The following is a 19,599-nucleotide window of genomic DNA, read 5'->3' as shown; positions in this document are numbered from 1 at the left end:
CATCTGTGAAGAGAGAGTGTTTGACTTCTTCTTTGCCAATCTGAATACCTTTTATTTCTTTTTGTTGTCTGATTGCTGTTGCTAGGACTTCTAGTACTATGTTGAACAACAGTGGCAAGAGTGGGCATCCTTGACGTGCTCCTGATCTTAAGAGAAAGGCTCTCAGCTTTTCCCCATTAAGGATGATATTCGCTGTGGGTTTTTCATAGATGGATTTTATGAACTTGAGGAATGTTCCCTCTACGCCTATACTCTGAAGAGTTTTAATCAGGAAAGGACGCTGTGTTTTGTCAAATGCTTTTTCTGCATCAATTCAGAGGACCATATGGTTCTTCTCTCTCCTCTTATTAATGTGTTCTATCACACTGATGGATGATCCTTTTAATGTATTGTTGGATCCTATTAGCTAGGATTTTGTTCAGAATTTTGGAATCCATATTCATCAGGGATATCAGTCTGAAATTCTCCTTTTTGATGGGGTCTTTGCCTGGTTTGGGGATTAAGGTAATGCTGGCATCATAGAATGAGTCTGGAAGCTTTCTGTCTGTTTCTATTTTTTGAAACAGCCTCAGGAGAATAGGTATTATTTCTTCTTTGAATGTTTGGTAGAATTCCCCAGGGAATCCATCAGGCCCTGGACTCTTTTTTGGGGGAGGTTATTGATCACTGCTTCAATCTTGTTACTGGTTATTGGCCTATTCAGGGTGTCAATTTCTTCCTGTTTCAGTCTTGACAGGTTATAGGTTTCCAGGAAGGCATCCATTTCTTCCAGGTTGCTTAATTTATTGGCATATAGTTGTTGATAATAATTTCTAATAATTGTTTCTATTTCCTTGGTGTTAGTTGTGATCTCTCCCCTTTCATTCATAATTTTATTGATTTGGGTCCTTTCTCTTTTCTTTTGGGTAAGTCTGGCCAGTGGTTTATTGATCTTATTCTTTCAAAGAACCAGCTTCTAGTTTCGTTGATCTGATTTACTGTGTTTCTGGTTTCTAATTCATTGATCTCTGCTTTAATCTTAATTATTTCTCTTCTAATGCTTGGCTTAGGCATCATCTGTTGCTTTTTCTCTAGTTCTCTAAGGTATAAAGTTAGTTGGTGAATTCTGGATTTTTCTATCTTTTTGAGTGAGGCTTGGATGGCTATGTATTTCCCCCTTAGGACCGCCTTTGCAGTATCCCATAGGTTTTGGACCAATATGTTTTCATTCTCATTGGTTTCCATGAATTGTTTAAGTTCTTCTTTGATTTCCTGGTTGACCCAAACATTCTTGAGCAGAGTGGTCTTTAGTTTCCAAGTGTTTGAATTTCTTCCAAATTTTTTCTTGTGATTGAGTTCCAGTTTTTTTTTAAGATTTTTATTTATTTATTGAGAGAAAGAATAATAGCACGAGAGGGGTGAGAGTCAGAGGGAGAAGGAGACTCCCCGCTGAGCAGGGAGCCCAATGCGGGACTCGATCCCAGGACTCCAGGACCATGAGCCAAAGGCAGTCGCTTAACCAGCTGAGCCACCCAGGCGCCCTGAGTTCCAGTTTTAAAGCATTATGGTCTGAGAATACGCAGGGAATAATCTCAATCTTTTGGTATCGTTTGAGACCTGATTTGTGACCCAGTATGTGGTCTATTCTGGAGAAAGTTCCGTGTGCCCGCGAGAAGAATGAGTATTCTGTTGTTTTAGGGCAGAATGTTCTGTATATATATGAGGTCCAGCTGCTCCAGTGTGTCATTCAAAACTCTTGTTTCTTTGTTGATTTTCTGCTTAGATGATCTGTCTATCGCTGAGAGTATTAAGGTCTCCTACAATTAATGTATTATTATCAATATGCTATTTTGGTTAGCAATTGGCTTATGTAGATGGCTGCTCCCATGTTGGGGGCATAGATATTTACAGTTGTTAGATCTTCTTGTTGGATAGACCCTTTAAGAATGATACAGTGTCCTTCTGTGTCTCTAACTACAGTCTTTTTTTTTTTTTTTTTAAGATTTTATTTATTTATTTGACACAGAGAGAGAAAGCACAAGTAGGCAGAGAGGCAGGCAGAGAGAGAGGGAGAAGCAGACTCCCCACTGAGCAGGGAGCCCGATGCGGGGCTTGATCCCAGGACCCAGGGATCATGACCTGAGCCGAAGGCAGCCGCTTAACCGACTGAGCCACCCAGGCACCCCTCTAACTACAGTCTTTAGCTTAAAATCTAATTTGTCTGATATAAGAATTGCTACCCCAGCTTTCTTTTGAGGTCCGTTGGCATAGAAGATGGATCTCCATCCCTTCAGTTTCAGTCTGGACCTATCTTCAGGTTCAAAATGAGTCTCTTGTAAACAGCATATGGATGGGTCCTGTCTTTTTATCCAATCTGCAACACTGTGCCGTTTTATGGGAGCATTTAGGCCATCCACGTTGAGACTGATTATTGAAAGATATGAATTTACTGTCATCATGTTGCCTGTTAAGTCCTTGTTATAGTTCTATAGATTGTCTCTGTAGATTTCTGTTCTATATCACTCTTGGGGTCTTTCTCCTTTTATAGAACCCCCCCTTAATGTTTCTTGCAGGGCCGGCTTAGGGGTCACATATTCTTTCAATTTCTGCTGCTCTTGGAAGCTCTGCATCTCTCCATCTAAATGACAGCCTTGCTGGGTAAAGTATTCTTGGCTGCATGTTCTTCTTGTTTAGTACCCTGAATATGTCTTGCCAGCACCTTCTGGCTTGCCAGGTCTCTGTGGATAGGTCTGACGTTATTCTGATGTTCCTCACTCTGTACGTAAGGAATCTCTTCCCCCTAACTGCCCTTAAAATGACTTCCTTGGTTCTAAGATTTGTGAGTTTTACTGTTACATGCTGGGGCGTTGGCCTGTTTTCCTTGATCTTGGAAGGGGTCCTCTGCCTCTAAGACATGAATGTTTGTTTCATTCCCCAGATTAGGAAAGTTCTCAGCTATGATTTGCTCACTAGTCCTCTCTCTCTCTCCACCTCTTCAGGGATCCCAATAATTCTTACATTGGAATGTTTCATGGTGTCACTTTTTTCTCTGATTCTCTTTTCATGGATCTTGAGTTGTTTCTCCCTGGCCTCCTCTTTATCCTTCTTTTCTATCAATTGGTCTTCTAATTCATTCTTCTGCCTCGCTTACCCTGTTAGATTATCTAGATTAGACTGGATCTCATTGATAGCATTTTTAAGTTCTGCCAGTTCAGCTTTCATTTCTGCCCTTAGAGACTCTTATGTTGCCATTAATCGATTTCTCCATTCTAGCTATTGTCTTCACAACTGCTACTCTGAATTCCATCTCTGACATCTTGGTTATATCTGTAACCATTTGTAAATCTGTGGCAGAAATCACAGTCTCTGAGTCTTTCCTATTTTGTTCCTCCTCCTAGTCATTCTGTTGAGGGGTGGTTGAAGGAATGTACAGAGTCCAAATTATTGACCACAACCCAAGATTCATCTGTTTTATAGGGATCTTAGGGTTGTTGACCTCTTGTTCTCCCAGCCTGTCTTCTGGGGGAGGGGCCTGCGCACTGTTACTCAGGCAACCTTGTTTGGGCAAGAGTTGCCCTGCCCCCTGTGTGTGGGGGGAATGGGCTCAGTGAAAACCGGTTTGGGGGGGGCTTTTGTTCTCTGGCAGCTTTCCGCGTCTCTTCTGAGAGAGCAGAAGAGATCGTTTCCAACCCTCTGCCTCAGAGGAGAGATCGCAGTCAGTTCTTCAGTGAGCTCTCCAGGCCACACTATCTCCGTTTCTGTGCAGCCGTCCTGGGTTGTGAGACCCTCAGCAGCGCTTCCAGTCCTTGCCTCCAGGTTGGAGCACTTCTCTGCCCTTTGTGCTTCTAAAACCGCCAGCCACCCCCAGTTGGCATGCACGTCCCCCGCCGCTCCAGGTTTCATTCCGGGGGAGTTGCCCTAAAGTCCTTTCCCCGCCACTACCTGTCTGCGAGTCTCTGCCCCATTCCCAACACAGGAGGCTTTCGCTCACCGGTGTTGCAAGATCCCAACGGCTCCCTCCCCTTTCCGTTTATCTTCCAATATCTGCCCGCAGAATCACGGCTCCCTGCTTCATACCTCGAAACCAAACACCTGCGATATTCTGTTTGTAGGGATCCAGATACATCTTACATCTCAGGCTGATTTCGTGGGTTTTCGGAGTGGTCTGGTAGATATCCAGCTCAATTCTGGGGACCAGCTGGAATAGGGTTCCCTACTCCTCGCCATATTTTCCTCCCTGCTGGGCCTTTTTATATCCATCAATTAGAACACAGAAACTTTTACATCTGAACTTAAGGTATTCTTTAACTCTACAAAAGGTTTTAGTATGTGACTATTTTCTCTTCTACATTTATTTTCTCTTCCCATAAGCCCATTAAATAGGTGTTAGACCTGAAGTGATCACCTCTATTTTAGCTTTTTTTCCTCCCTTTTCAAATCTCTGTCCTTTTGTATCATATACCATAAGAATTCCTGGTCTCATGATGTTCCATCTCACTAATTGCTCTTCATCTGTGTCTGCTCCTTTTCAAAAGCCTCATGGAGTTTTTTTTTATGGGGGGGGGTTATTTCATTCATAGTATCTCCAATTGGTTCTTTTCTACAACAGTCTGTTGGTAATGCATGAATATAATTATTCATTGAGCAGTCTTTTTCAAATACTTATTTATAAGCTCATCTTTGCCTTTGAATTCTTGACTGCCCATAGATGCTTTTTCTGTTTATTCTAGCTTCTACTTCCAGTGATTATGAAGAAGCTAGTCTATCCTGGAAATAGAATGTACCTGTAATTTGCTTTCTGGGCAACAGGGTCTCCCCATTCTTCCTGATACTGGCAGCCATAGCTAGTTACTGCTCTGACACATTAATCTTTGGGCCCACCCTCACTGTTCTAGCTAAGGATGAACAACTCTGCTGATTGCTGCTTGGCACGGCCAGAAGTGAAGAAAGCCAGTTAACTCAAAGTTGTCCAAGGGCTCTTTCAATTCCTTTCTCGCACTGACTCAGAGCTAGAAACTATTCCCATCTTTCAAAGCAGTCCTCTCATGCACATGCTTTGAACTGTGGTTACCCTCATCAATCTAATCCCCATTGCTTTTCTTCCATGGATTCATGAAAGTTTCTAATCTATTCATGACCTTCTTTCTCATTTTTCCCATACTGCTGAATTGTTAAGTGCTCATGCATGTAGGTACTCTGATTGCAGTTCTGATATGGACAAACTTTAATGCAGCTAAAAATGGTCCACAGTGTTCTCATTTATTATATAGAACAATGATACCTAGACAGTGTCACTGAACCACTAAAAGGCTCAAAGTGGACTTGTTTATTTTTATCCATATAAATTAGATTATTCATTTTTTAAAATAAACAATTCCTGGTCCTGTGCCCCCTCCTCCCTACCATGCAGTATGGTACTGGGATACTTTACCCAATTTACAATTATATGCTTAGGAAATATTACCCTAAGAAAACAGAGAAGCTATTCTTTAAAAAAAGATCTTTGAGTGCAGAATTCCCACATTCTTGATAAAGTTATCTTACATTAAACTGACTGGTTTTTCAACCTCCCTACTTCCATATAAAGAATGCTCAGCTAGGGGCACCTGGGTGGCTCAGTCAGTTAAGCATCCGACTCTTGATTTCAGCTCAACTCATGGTATCAGGATTGTGAGATGGAGCCCTGTGTCGGGCTCATGTTGGGTGTGAAGCCTGCTTGAGATTCTCTCTCCCCCTTCCCTTTTGCCCTTAGTCCCGACTCACACGTGCTCTCAAAAAAACAAAACAAAACCAGAAAACAAAAAGAACCTCAGCTGGTTTGTCTTGTTATCAAGAGTATAAACTTATTATCTTTGTTTCAAACTTCAGAATGATTAACAAAGTTTTAACTGACTAGGAGTACAATAAGCCCAATGGTATAATGTGGCTACTAAATAGTAATTCTTCTTTACTCTGTTAACCAGAACACTGCTAGAGTAATTTATCCCGAGTACAACTTTTCAAAAGGAATATAAAGACATTCAGGAGAGTGACTAGAATTTTGAAGAAACTAAAAATATGTGTTGTGTGGCAGAGCTTGCTATTATCAAGCCCACGTTCTCTTCTTGGGCACACTGCTCTGTTACACTTCCTAGTCTCCCTTGCTATTAGGTAGAGCCAAAGAGAACGGGACAGGAAATGATACACATCTTTCAGATCAGGCACATGAATGGGCCACTCCTTTCAGTGAGGTGGAATGAAAGCAAGCTGAAAGCTACATGATGAAAACGAGAAAGCTCTCTCAGCCCAAGTGTCTGAAACGACTACATGGGGGAGGACAGACCTGAATGTAGTCACCTGCGTAGTATAGTTAAGTGAGCGAGAAATAAACTTCTGTTTTATTATAACACTAAGGAATATACCGTATCATAGAAGAAATGTTTAGTGTGAAGAAGCCTGGGTCCAAGTGGGGAGATACAAAAAAACATAACAGAGGATTCAAATATACAAAGAGTTGTCGTGATGAAAATAGATTTGACAGGTTCTATATAGTACCTGGAAAACAGAGATTAAGATAAGGAAGCCCTTAAAAATAAGTTGATTTTTTAGGAATCAGGGCTAACAATGAACAGTGAAGAAAGTGTCTCAACAAAGCTGAAATATCCACATAAAGAAGTCAATATAAAGGAAGAGTCCAGAACTAGATTAACTAAACTAGAAGCCTTTGAGTCTGTAACATACACATAATGTTTATTTCCCAGCTTATTCAATGTTCAGTTGAATAATTCACAATCAACTATTAAAACAGAGCCATCAGGGACAACCTGATCTCATTTCCTTCATTCTGCTCTTCACTCACTGTGCTCTGGCCACCCTGGTCTTGCTGTTTCTTCCAACACACCAAACATACTTTTGCTTCACGGTCTTTGCACTTGCTTTTCTTCTGCCAGGAAATTTTGCCCCTCAAATGCCCAACTGGGCTACTCACTGTCTTACTTTTTTCAGGTCTTTCCTTAAAAGTCATCATCTTCTTCTTTTTTTTTTTTTTTTAAGATTTTATTCATTTATTTGACAGAGACACAGCGAGAGCAGGAACACAAGCAGGGGGAGTGGGAGAGGGAAAAGCAGGCTTCCTGTGGAGCAGGGAGCCCGATGCGGGGCTCGATCCCAGGACCCTGGGATCATGACCTGAGCCGAAGGCAGATGCTTAACGACTGAGCCACAAAAGGCGCCCCAAAAGTCATCTTCTTAGCGAGGCCTTACCTAAGACTACTTAACATTGTGACCCTAACACACTCTTTTGGTATTGCTTAGCTAAATTTTTATCCATAGCAATAGGTTACTATGTATTTTATTTAGTTTTCGCTCCCCCCCCCAATTAAAATGTATGCCCTAGGAAGACAGAAATTTTTGTCTATATTTTTCAATGCTATATTCCCAGTATCTAGAACTATGCCTGTCAAAGAATAAGTACCCATTAAATATTTAATAAAATATCTGAATTTATCTTCCTACTCACATTCTTAAAAAAATGCAAACCAATTTTGTCAAAGGTATAGAAAAACTTATTCACACATGGAAGCCGATAATATGCTTATTATTGTACTCTGAAAACGGAATGGTAGGAAAAAAAGTCTTACTTCATGTACTTTATATTCTGCTAGGAGAGAGAAAGGCAAACAAATAATGGAAGGTGGTGATAAGAACAAAGTAGAGTAAGGGAAAAGAGAGTGATGGGCAGAGGAGCTGATCGCTGTAATTGAGAAACTGATCAGGGAAGGCGTCTGAGAGGTGATACCTGGGTAGAGACCTGAGAAAAATAAAGAATCATGCCAGGCAAATATCTAGAAGAGTATTCCAGGCAGAAAAAGCATGAACTTCTGTCACTGGTAGTTGCCTAAACAGGCACAAACTTGAAAGACAGTGATTTAGTGCCATTAAAAATTTTAAATGTGCATATTCTTTGATTAAGCTAAGGTTATTATACTTTTAGGAATGGATGCTAGAAAAATACACGAAGTAATGCTCATGTAAAATAAAACTCAAGGATGCTTACTCTAACAGTTCAACAGATAAAAACTAAAACACCACCAAAAGATCTATGAACAAGAATCTGGATAAAGTTTTGGTACATCAAGACAATGGAAAAAGCCATGCTTTTTAAAAGGAATGAGACTGTGTCCTGAAAAGTACATTATATATATATATAAATACATTTTATATACACACACATAAAGCAAACTGCAAAGTAGTATGCAATAGTATGTGTGTATATATATATATATATACACATTATATACACACACACACACACAAAGCAAATTGCAGAATAGTATGCAACACATAACTCCTATTTTTGTAAGAGGAAAAAAAATTTATAATGTAGCCCTACTATACACATACATATATATACATATCATCCTGCCCAACAGGTCTATATACCAGATAGTTAACATGACATTTCTGATAAGAAAACTTTTCCATATCCTATTATTCACCTCTGTAGCATTTGAAATTTTTATAATAAATTCTTAATAAGTCTCTTTCTAAGTATACTGATTTCTCCCCCTCAAATTACCTCTTCTGGGAGAGCAGAATGGGGTTTGTCAGAAGTTGCAAGTAATAAAACTGGAGCAAATGAAGGAATATTCTGTAACAACGTAGTAAATGTGGCTTTGAGTGTTGGTCCAACTATTTCCCACCACAAGTGGATATGAGGAACATACACTATACTTGGTGCTGTTCTCTTAGCTTCACGAATCATCTAGTAGAGAGGAAGAAAAAATATTTAGTTAAAGTCAGTACATTAGTAATGCTCACTTTATTAGTCTGGAACAACATTTAACTTCCTATAATTATCATATAAAGCCCTCAAGTTTTTAAAATGCTTCGCCCAGTCTCACAATCTTATTTTTAAATGTTTTATGAAATTCTCATTTGTAGGAAAACATGGTTGCTTCAAGCAATTAGAAAGAAAACAGCTTAATCAATCTAGAAGACTTGTGTTAAATATAAAAATATAAAACTTCTACATTTGAAAGATTTTAACATGGAAATAGCAAAAACAGAAGCAGCAGAAAATCTGAGCACAAACCACATAGCATTTAGTGTTTTAAGTACTTTATTCACTTAATTCTCACACCAGCTACACAATGTAAGTACTATTATTACTTCCATTTTGCACATGGGAAAACAAGGTAGAGATCTAACAACTTCCCTAAGGTCACACAGATATGGTGGAAATGTGATTTAAATCCATACTCTTTAATGACTAGGCAATTACATATAGTTCTATTTCATAAACCTGGAGGTAGAAATCAGAACGACAAGAAAAAAATTCAAAAACAATAAGGCAGTTGTAGATTGTGCCTCTGGAAGACTGTGTTCTCTTACAGCTTATTTGGGCAACAATGAATTACCTGGGCACATGTTTCTTCAGGAGATGTAGCACTGACTCCAAAAAGAACAGGAATGTCTAATGTATATACTGCAAATTTTTCCAAAGCATGGATAACAGCTGGTGCCAAATGAGAACCTTGCCCAAAGCCTGGTTCTCCCACTATCAATATTCTTGGTCGAAAAGACATAGGTTGATAACATGCATTTCTGAAAGAAATTAGCTTTATTTTAGAAAAAGCAAAAATTTAAATTTTCCTCCCAAATTATCCATTTTTAACTCTCTTAAGGTAAAAGTTTTGACTATGTGGGTGGTCAATCCATAACAGCATGGTTCACATGGTTTTTGGAAAGTATCGACCTCCATAGATTTTAGGAATACTTTATATATAGTGAAATTTCTACTACAGTGACAACTGTAATGATAAAAATATTTGATGTTTTAACTTAAAAAAAGATCAGTTAGCATCTTTTATCTTTTTCAACCACCGTCTTTTAGTTTTAGGGAATTCACACACCAAAAAATTATATATATTCATTTGCAGGAGAAATATATACCTATTCAAATGAAGAAAATTAAAATTTTCTTTTGTCTTAAAGGATTTTTGAGAAAGCCCATTCTCATATACAGATGGAATATCATCATCACTGTATGCCAAGTCACTTTCTAGCAGAGGACATGAAATATCTATAAAACAAAAAAATTGCACATTAGTAACTTTTCTGGATTGCAAAGCAAATGTTTACCTAATGCTTTGGTTAGCAAATCAATGTAAATGAAATGTACAAGAGAATTTTTAAGAATCAAAAATATCTATGTAGATATGAGTAACAAGTAAATATAAAAAGGCCATTTCAAACTTAAAACAGATTTAACTGAAGGCGATCTGTGAATCTGCGAAGTAAATTTCCTTCAAATATCCAGGCAAAGCATGACTAGATTCCTTTCAAGAGGCTCTTTGTATTATTATTATTTACAAGTTTTATTTGCTTATTTTGAGAGAGAGAAAAAAAGAGCGCACGTGGGAGCAGGGGGTAGGCAGAGAGAGAGGGAGAGAAAAACTCAAGCAGACTCCGTGCTGAGTGCGCAGAGCCTGACACAGGACTTGATCCCAAGACCCACCACAAGATCACAACCTAAGCTGCAACCAAGAGTCAGATGCTCAACCGACCACGTCACCCAGGCGCCCTGAAGAGGCTCTTTTCTAAAGAAACATTTCTGGGATGTATAAAACATTTAGCTTTACTGATTATGAAAACTGACTTTAAATGGCCAATCCAGTTGCATACCTGAGTTTAATGATTTATTTGTTCTGATTTCTGCATGTGGAAATACTCTCTGCAGGGCTTCTAAGATCTTGTGAACGGTGCTTTGCAGGAGAGGTTTCACAACAGTGGACAATGCCTGCCCAGGTGATGTCACAGCTCTTTGGGCAGCTGGTATCATCTTTTGCATAGCTACCTCAAAATCCTTAGCCGAGATGTTAATTGAAGAGAGATCCAACTGTAGTTTCTCACTAGTAGTATAGATTTGTGGGTAGCGTCGACGCAGAGCACATAAAGCAGCCTCAGAGCATATCGACTTAATATCTGCACCACAGTATCCTATCCAAGGCAACCAAAACATTTTTAAAATGTAAATCATCACCCTAATAGCATGACCATGGTTGAAAGAAAATTAGAACTTAACCTAGCAATATAGTAGGAAAATATTTAAAATAAGGCTAAAAATCTCTCATTCACCCAGTGAACTTATAATGGTAGTAATAACTATCAACTCTTGCAAGTGAAATGTACAAACACTAAGTATAGCATAGCATTCAAGAACAAGAGTTTTAAAATCAGACTAGGGTCAAATTCTATTTTATCATTTACTACATGTATGACTTTTGGAGAATCATTTATGCTCTCTCAGCCATTTCTACATCTGTAAAATAGGGTTATAATGCTACCTACTTCACAGGACTGATGTGAGAATTTCTTGAAGTGATATATGTAGAATGCTTAACAGAATGACTAGAAAAATGTGATCAGCAAAAGATGGCTATTATTATTATTGTCTAACTTTGCTTTCAAATTCTGCAACAGCCAATTCATCAAATATCTCTAATATCCAGGATTTTGTAAGAAGAAAACACGCCACAAATAAGAGATTAGAAACAAATATAACCTGTATTTCTTTAAACATAACGTTGCAAGACTACAACTTGCTTCATCTCTGAAATGCATGCATTTTATCTTTTAATGCCTAAAGCAATGTTTACCAACACAGTTTTCTGCTAGTTCTTCTAGAAATACATCCAGTGGTTTAGGATTCCAATCCCTTGTGTGAATCTTAAGAATTTCTTTTCGAGCCTACAAGTAAGAACAATTTAACTTTTTTAATAATAAAGTGTTATTCAGATTTGAATAATTTCAATTTAAAATAATTTTATCTAAAATTATAAAGAAATCAATACCTATTATAATAAAAATATGAAACACTAAAAAAGAAAAGAAAAAGATGTATTTGTAAGCATTTAAGTTTATGTTAAAGAAGATTTGCATTTATAGTGCTCAAGTTCTAGTGCTCACCATAAATGTGTACGAAATTAAATAATAATGAGACTAGTGTTCATTCTGGTACGTATTAAAAATTGTGCTTTTTTAAAGATTTATTTATTTATTCCAGAGAGAGAGAAGCTGACTCCCCGCTGAGCGCAGAGCCTGATCTCACAACCCTGAGATCATGATCTGAGCTGAAATCAAGTTGGATGCTTAACCAGCAGAGCCACCCAGGCGCCCCAAGAATTGTTTTTAAGAGTACTGACAGCTCTACTCATATTTCCCTGCTTGGTTCTCAAAAGATTAAGCGGCTTTAAAATAACTGGGTAGGATTATAAGGTAGTATCCATGAAAAAACCAATGTTAATAAATTGACTAAGGACTGACTATTCATTAGGCCACATGTTCTGAAGCAAAATAAAGTTGTATGGTAACAACCAAAGGCTATGGTCAAATTGAGAATTTTTTTTTTTTTTTTTTTAAAGATTGACTGATTTTAGAAAGAGAGCGCAAGAGCACATGAGTGGGGAAAGGCACAGAGGGAAAAGGGATGAGAGAATATCAAGTTGACTCTGAACTGAGCCCGGAGTCCGTTGCAGGGCTTGATCTCACGACCCTGAGATCATGACCTTAGCCAGAATCAAGAGTCGGATGCTTAACTGACTCTGACTGAGCCACCCAGGTGCCCCTCAAATTGAGAAAATTTTAAGAGTATTTTTAGGGAAAGCATTATTTTATTTAAAAAAAAAAAAAAAAGAATAAAAAAAATCCAACTTCTTTTCTTTAAATAAAATAATGCTTCCCTAAAAATACACACATATATATTTGGATGTTAATCACATATGACTTTTTGCTTCAAAACTCAATCTTCAAATTTTCACTGTGCCAAGATTTGTCTATGATATGGGCAACATATTCTGTCAAAATCTGAATAATGTTAAATTCCTACATCTTTGTCAGGTAGGCTGAAAAGGAATTCTCGGTCAAAGCGACCAGGCCTTCGCAAAGCAGGATCGATAGAATCCAGTCTGTTGGTTGCACCAATGACCACAATTTCTCCTCTGCTGTCCAATCCATCCATAAGAGCTAGCAGGGTGGAAACAATGGAACTAAATGTAAAGATAAGAGAGAAGAGATTAAACATATGATGCTAAATATATATTTTTTCTTCTTTTGCTAAGATTTAATAAACATGTGAATAAATTTTCTCAGAGCATGCCATTACTTCCAATAGATTTAAAAACTGTAAAATAACACACTAAATGGCATAGAGATTAAAATCAATGAAAAACATAAATGGCCTTTAGAATGCCACAAATGGATCCTGGAAGACATTTCGTAAAGCATAACTTCACATAGGAACTTGAGAGTTCCCAAAAAAGGATACAACATTAAAAAAAAAAAGTAGACAAACTGTATCTAAAAAATGGTCCATTGTATACACATTATCAAAGAACTCCCAAATAAAATAGAATATACATAAAGCATAAAAAACAGAACTTTAATTACATTTTAATTATGGATAGAGAATAAAACAATCTCCACATCTTCATCACCCACTTTCTTTCCTTTTTTTTATTTATTTATTTGTCTCTACACCCAACATGGGGCTCGAACTCACGACCCCAAAATCAAGAGTCATGTGCTCTTCCGACTCAGTGTCCTTTTTTCTAACTTAATCCAATAGTTTTTTGAGAAAGAAAACCCAAAAAACCTCATACAGATCATTTAATCCATACACATTTCATATTAAATACTTAATGTATTTATATCTGAGATAAGGGCTTTGCAAAACTCCACAGTACTAGGACATCAATGGAAATGACAATAATCCCTTAATATCACCTAATACTTAATTTTCCTGATTGTTTCAGAATATCTTTTTCCATTTCATTCTTTTTTTTTTTAGAAGATTTTATTTATTTATTTATTTGACAGAGAGAGAGAGAGAGACAGCGAGAGAGGGAACACAAGCAGGGGGAGTGGGAGTGGGAGAGGGAGAGGCAGGCTTCCCACAGAGCAGGGAACCTGATGCGGGGCTCGATCCCAGGACCCTGGGATCATGACCTGAGCCGAAGGCAGACGCTTAACAACTGAGCCACACAGGTGCCCCATTTTACATTTCATTTTTTAAGCCAAGACCCACACACTGCACTTGGTCAAATGTCGCTCAAATCCTTAACGGTTCCCATCGAATCTTCCTTTCTTTTTATTCCTTCATGCCATTTATTTGTTGAAGAAACTGGGTCATTTGCCTTGTAAAATCTCCTTTCTACATTCTGGATTGGGCTGCTTGCTTCCTGATAGGATCCTTTAACCTGTCCTCTATCTCTCCTATTTCCTATGAACTGGCAGTTAGATCTAGAAGCTTAACAGATGCAGGCTGAACTACTTGGGATAGCATATATCATAGGAATATATCATGTACTTGCAATATTGTATATGCAAGAGGCACATAATGCCAGTTTTTCCTTTAAGATTAGGGGACTGGGTTTAGGTGAGGTGTTATCAGTTTACTACATTCATCATTAACTTCACTATCAACCTTTTTACCAGTTTTTGCAGCTGCTGATAATTATTGCTTAGATCAGGGTTTCTCAATCTTGGCACAATTAACATTTGGGTCAGATAACTCTCTTTGTTGTACACAGCTGTCCTTGGCACCGTAGGATGTTTAACAGCGCCTGTGGTCCTCACCCACTAGATGCCAGTAGTGGATGGCCCACCTCCTCTAATTTGTGACAATCAAAAATGGCTCCAGACATTTGTCCCATGTGGGGGGAGGGGCAAAATCCACTCCCAGTTGGAAACCACAGGTCTAGATCCACTATTTGCGAAATGGTGATTTTTCTATTTCAATAATTTTCCTTGCATTTATAAACTATGATTTTCCTATAAAGAACAATGTTATTCCTTCAATTATTAAATTACTCTGAATCATGGCCTGAATCATAGTAACAGGACAGGAAAAAGAAATGCTTGATGCATTTTCTTTATCAATTTTCAGAGTAATGAGTCACTGTTTTAGCATCCTCTCTAGTGACCAATTAGGTTTTTATTTAAAAAAATCATTAAAAACTGACAGTTTTTATGTATTTGATGCATTTCACTCTGTTGTAGTCATTATTTTTGATGCTCAAATTACCCCATCTTGGCCAATAGAAACTCCTTCAAAACTGACTATGTCACTCTGATGCGACTCCGGCAGTTTCTGATTGCTCCCTTGCTTCCAGGCATTACACGATATTCCAGGCTTGTCTTGCTTATTTCCAGACTTATTTCCACTATCCACCATCTCTCCTAAGAGCCCTAGTATTTAGAGAACACATTTTGGTTGCCAGGGGTATGAATTTAATTGGATTGTAATAGCTTCTAGGCCTTTTAAAGTATCCAGAGCTAGAAACTATTTTTTCTTTAAAAAAATTCATTGTGAGTTCATACTGATACTACCAATTCAAAGTAAAGATTTTAAGGTTTTGATATATTTTTTAAGATTTTATTTATTTATTTGACAGAGAGAGACACAGCAAGAGGGAACACAAGCAGAGGGAGTGGGAGAGGGAGAGGCAGGCTTCCCTTGGAGCAGGGAGCCTGATGCGGGGCTCGATCCCAGGACTGGGATCATGACCTGAGCCGAAGGCAGATGCTTAACAACTGAGCCACCCAGGACCCCCAAGATTTTAAGGTTTTAATTTAACTTATTTTATATTTATATCCTCTTTCTCTTAGGCTAAAAATCGTATTTCTAAGGCATTCACAAACTTGCTTATTTGCATTATCTTACCGTATTATTACTAACAAATAAAAAACACAGTTTAATCATGTAACTTTTAAAAATGCTTAATTTAACAAAAATGTTTATGCTCAGATTGTTTAAGTCTTTGGTTAAAAAAAGCCCAAACCAAAACTTGCATACACTAAGTTTCATACATACATACATATATATATATATGTATATATGAATGAAAGTAGCAACCTGGTTTTCCTAATACCATTTATTGAAGAGACTGTCTATCCTATATTCTTACATACAGTTAGTCTCCACTGCATATTTCTGCTTCCTCTGTCACAGATTAATTGACCCTATAGCGTGGGTTTATTTCTGGGCTCTCTATCCTGTTCTGTTCATCTATTTTTGTGCCAGTGCCATACTGTTCTGATTACCATAGCTTTGTAGCATATTCTGAAATCTGGGACTGTGATACCTCCAAACTTTGCTCTTTCTCAGGACTGCTTTGGCAAACTTTGAAACTGGACCACTTTCTTAACACCATTCACAAAAATAAACTCAAATGGAAAAAAGACCTAAGTGTGAAACCAGAAACCATAAAACTCCTTAAAGAAAACATAGGGAGTAATTTCTTGGATGTCAGCCTTAGCAATATTTTTCTAGATTTGTCTCCTCAGCCGAAAGAAACCAAAGCAAAATTGAACTATTGGGAATACACCAAAATAAAAAGATTTGGAAAGCAAAGGAAGCCATCAACAAAACAAAAAGGCAACCCACTGAATAGAAAACGATATTTCCAAATGATATATCTGATAAGGTGTTAATATCCAAAACATATAAAGAACTATACAACTCAACACCAAAAAAATCCAAATAATCTGGTTAAAAAATGGGAAGAGCACATTCTTTTGAAAGAAAAGACATTTTCCCTAAGAAGACATACAGATAGCCGACACATGAAAATATGGTCAACATCACTAATCATCAGGGAAATGCAAATCAAAACCACAATGAGATATCATCTTATTCCTGTCAGAATGGCTAATATCAAAAGACAAGAAATAGTAAGTGTTGGCAAGGATGTGGAGAAAAGAAAACCCTCATGCACTGTAACTTAGAATGTAAACTGGTTCAGCCACTATGGAAAATAGTACAGAGGTTCCACAAAAAGTTAAAAAATAGGGGCGCCTGGATGGCTCAGTCATTAAGCGTCTGCCTTCAGCTCAGGTCATGATCCCGGGGTCCTGGGATCGAGCCCCGCATCGGGCTCCCTGCTTGGCGGGAAGCTTATTTCTCCCCCTCTCACTCTGTCTGCTTGTGTTCCCTCTCTCGCTGTGTCTCTGTCAAATAAATAAAATCTTTAAAAAAAAAAAAAAAAAGGTTAAAAAATAAAAATACCCCCCATTTAATCCAATAATTCCACTATTGGTTATTTACCCTCCTCAAAATCCCACTAATTCAAAAATATATATGTACCTCTATGTTTATTACAGCATTATTTACAATAGCCAAAGTATGAAAGCAACCTAACTGTGCATCAATAGATGATGGACGGGTAAAGAAGAGGTGCTATATACGTATACAATGGAGTATTACTCAGCCATAAAAAAGAATGGGATCTTGCCACTTGCCACAACATAGATTGACCTAGAGAAGTAAGTCAGATAAAGGCAACTACCATGATTTCAGTTATATGTGGAATCTAAAAACAAAACAAACAAAAAACCAGAAACGGAACCATAAATACAGAGAATAAACTGGTCGTTGCCAGAGGGAAGGGGGTTGGGAGATGAGCAAGATGGGTGAAGGAGATTAAGAGGCACAAACTTACAGTTATAAAATAAGTCATGAGGATGAAAAGTACAGCATGGGGAATACAGTCAATATTGTAATAATGTTGTATGGTGACAGATGGTAAATACACTTATCCTGGTATGAGCACAGCTTAATGTACAGAATTGCTGAATCACTATGTTTTACACCTTAAACAAATAACACTGTATGTCAACCATCCTTCAATAAAAAATATATGTATGTATTTAAGATGGCGTGTGCTTCCCAAATTGTGCTATCATTTTCTCCAATTCCTTTTAGAACTATTCCAAAACACAGTCAGCACTCAATTAGTTTAACACAATGAATACAGTATGGCTGATGATGACATGTGCCATGTATAAAAAGTTTGTATGATTACTGGTAGGGTATTACAGACGCAACTATTTTTACCATAGCATTTAACATCTTAATTTACTGAGAGCAACAAATGAAATTGCGTAGCATCAAGTCAAAGAAGGCCACCAGACTACAGTAAATATTGTTAGGTATTAGAAAAATAAAAACCTATCTATCACTCACATTATTATGTCTTGTTTCTCTTTATATTATTCACAATAAAAAAACTATACTGGCATATATGAAGGCATGCAAACATCTGCTTTAGGGTATCCCAATTAAGCAATTATGGATAATACATGAGACCAACTGAAAAGAAGTTTTGAAAAACTGAAGAGGAATGAGGATTAAAAGTAATTTAGATTCAAGCTGAGGCAGGGGCAAGTGCCCCACCTTGGGCAGTCAGCTTGTCACAGAGGAGGTGCAAATTTCCCATCTTAAAAATGGAAAAGTTGGCCTAATCTTTGAATCTCAAACTAGTAGTCATGCACTAAGACATATTTTGTTTGGTCAAGGCAGTGTCTTAAAAATACCTGAATTAGTTGGCAACGTTTAAAAGATACTTAACACAAAAATTTGAACATAACATTTAAGAAAGAGAACAAATTCATTTTTCAAGTCTGAGTCAGCTTCTGCACTTCAGTTAACAGGTTGGGGCTAAAAACAACTGGCTGCACTCTGAGGATTAGCCGCTCAACCACATTCCCAACCTTGGCCCCACTCTACCTATAGGCCTGCCTCACTCATTTCATTTGCCTTATACCTCATTGGCCAGTGGGCTTTTAAGTTTGTTTCATGAATTAAACCTGTAACCAATATTTTGATACTGTGCCTGTGAACACCTTGCCATGCAGAACAGGTCCATTTTTTCTTTTTGTACTATATATTAGGGTTCTACCAAAATAAGGAAACTATTGGTTTGTAAAGTATCTTTCACTATTTAACATTCTATTCCTCATGCCATATCAATACAGCTCAGAGTACAAGAAGAAAGGCAGAAGTGCCATCAAGCAAGGTTTACCTGTGAATTTGATCCTGCCTGCTTGATCGTACTGGTGCCAGACCATCGATTTCATCGAAAAAAATAATGGATGGGCGCATCTGATAAGCCTAGAAAACAGGTCCAGTGTTTGTATGTTATCATGAGTAACTTCAAATATATAGACTTAATATGAGCCATTTTAATACATTTTCATTCCAACTTGCTTACAAGAATTTATTAATAATTTATAAATCTAAATGTAAATCCAAGAACTATATTTTGAGGATCCAAACTAAAATATTAATATAAACAATTTAATTTTATTTGCATTCTCAATTGGAAATATTCAAAATGCTGGTCATATACCTTAGGTTTCATGTAACTATAGTTATTGGGACACATAAAATTATCTATTCAAGACCAACTGTTGAAACAAGAGGAAGACCAGAAGACAATGACATAGCCTTCCTCCCGGTCAGGATGGGAAAACATTTAGCAAGATGCCATAGTTTTGTTTTTTTTTAAAAAGTCTATTTCAATAAAGTCAAAGAAACTCAGTGAGTTCTATAAAGCGATTTAAAAGCATTTGCAGCAATATGCCTCAGTAGATCAGAATGTATCACAATGTGCTGTCAATACAATCTGGGATATGAAAATGAAAGTCACTCTAGGGCAGAACTTATTTTCAACTCACATAATGAGACAATTCACTACTGCTAAGTATGAGAGTTCAGTCTCTCTCTAGATATGAGACCTACGACTCCAAAGAACTTAGATCCAATTATTCCTTTGTCTTTTTCCTATAAAACTGTTCATC

The 19,599-nt window shown here is 37.5% G+C and overlaps 1 protein-coding gene across 1 annotated transcript in view; it reads right to left on the bottom strand.

Moving 5' to 3' along the window:
• Positions 1-19,599, bottom strand: part of ATAD2 (ATPase family AAA domain containing 2) — a 73,248-nt gene that overhangs the window by 16,655 nt on the left and 36,994 nt on the right. The window contains exons 13-19 of the mRNA XM_045895951.3: positions 18,822-18,910; positions 12,848-13,007; positions 11,619-11,709; positions 10,645-10,959; positions 9,913-10,042; positions 9,378-9,564; positions 8,537-8,722 (exon numbers count right to left, since the gene is read on the bottom strand). Of these exons, the coding sequence (XP_045751907.1) occupies positions 8,537-8,722; positions 9,378-9,564; positions 9,913-10,042; positions 10,645-10,959; positions 11,619-11,709; positions 12,848-13,007; positions 18,822-18,910 (1,158 nt within the window). The remainder of the gene's footprint in view (positions 1-8,536; positions 8,723-9,377; positions 9,565-9,912; positions 10,043-10,644; positions 10,960-11,618; positions 11,710-12,847; positions 13,008-18,821; positions 18,911-19,599) is intronic.

This window comes from Mirounga angustirostris, unplaced genomic scaffold (genome assembly GCF_029215605.1).
Source record: "Mirounga angustirostris isolate CCGP_5_RB_7025 unplaced genomic scaffold, mMirAng1.0.hap1 SCAF_4, whole genome shotgun sequence".
In the NCBI taxonomy this organism is placed as follows: Eukaryota; Metazoa; Chordata; class Mammalia; order Carnivora; family Phocidae; genus Mirounga; species Mirounga angustirostris.
This window is presented reverse-complemented; position numbering and strand designations above follow the sequence as displayed.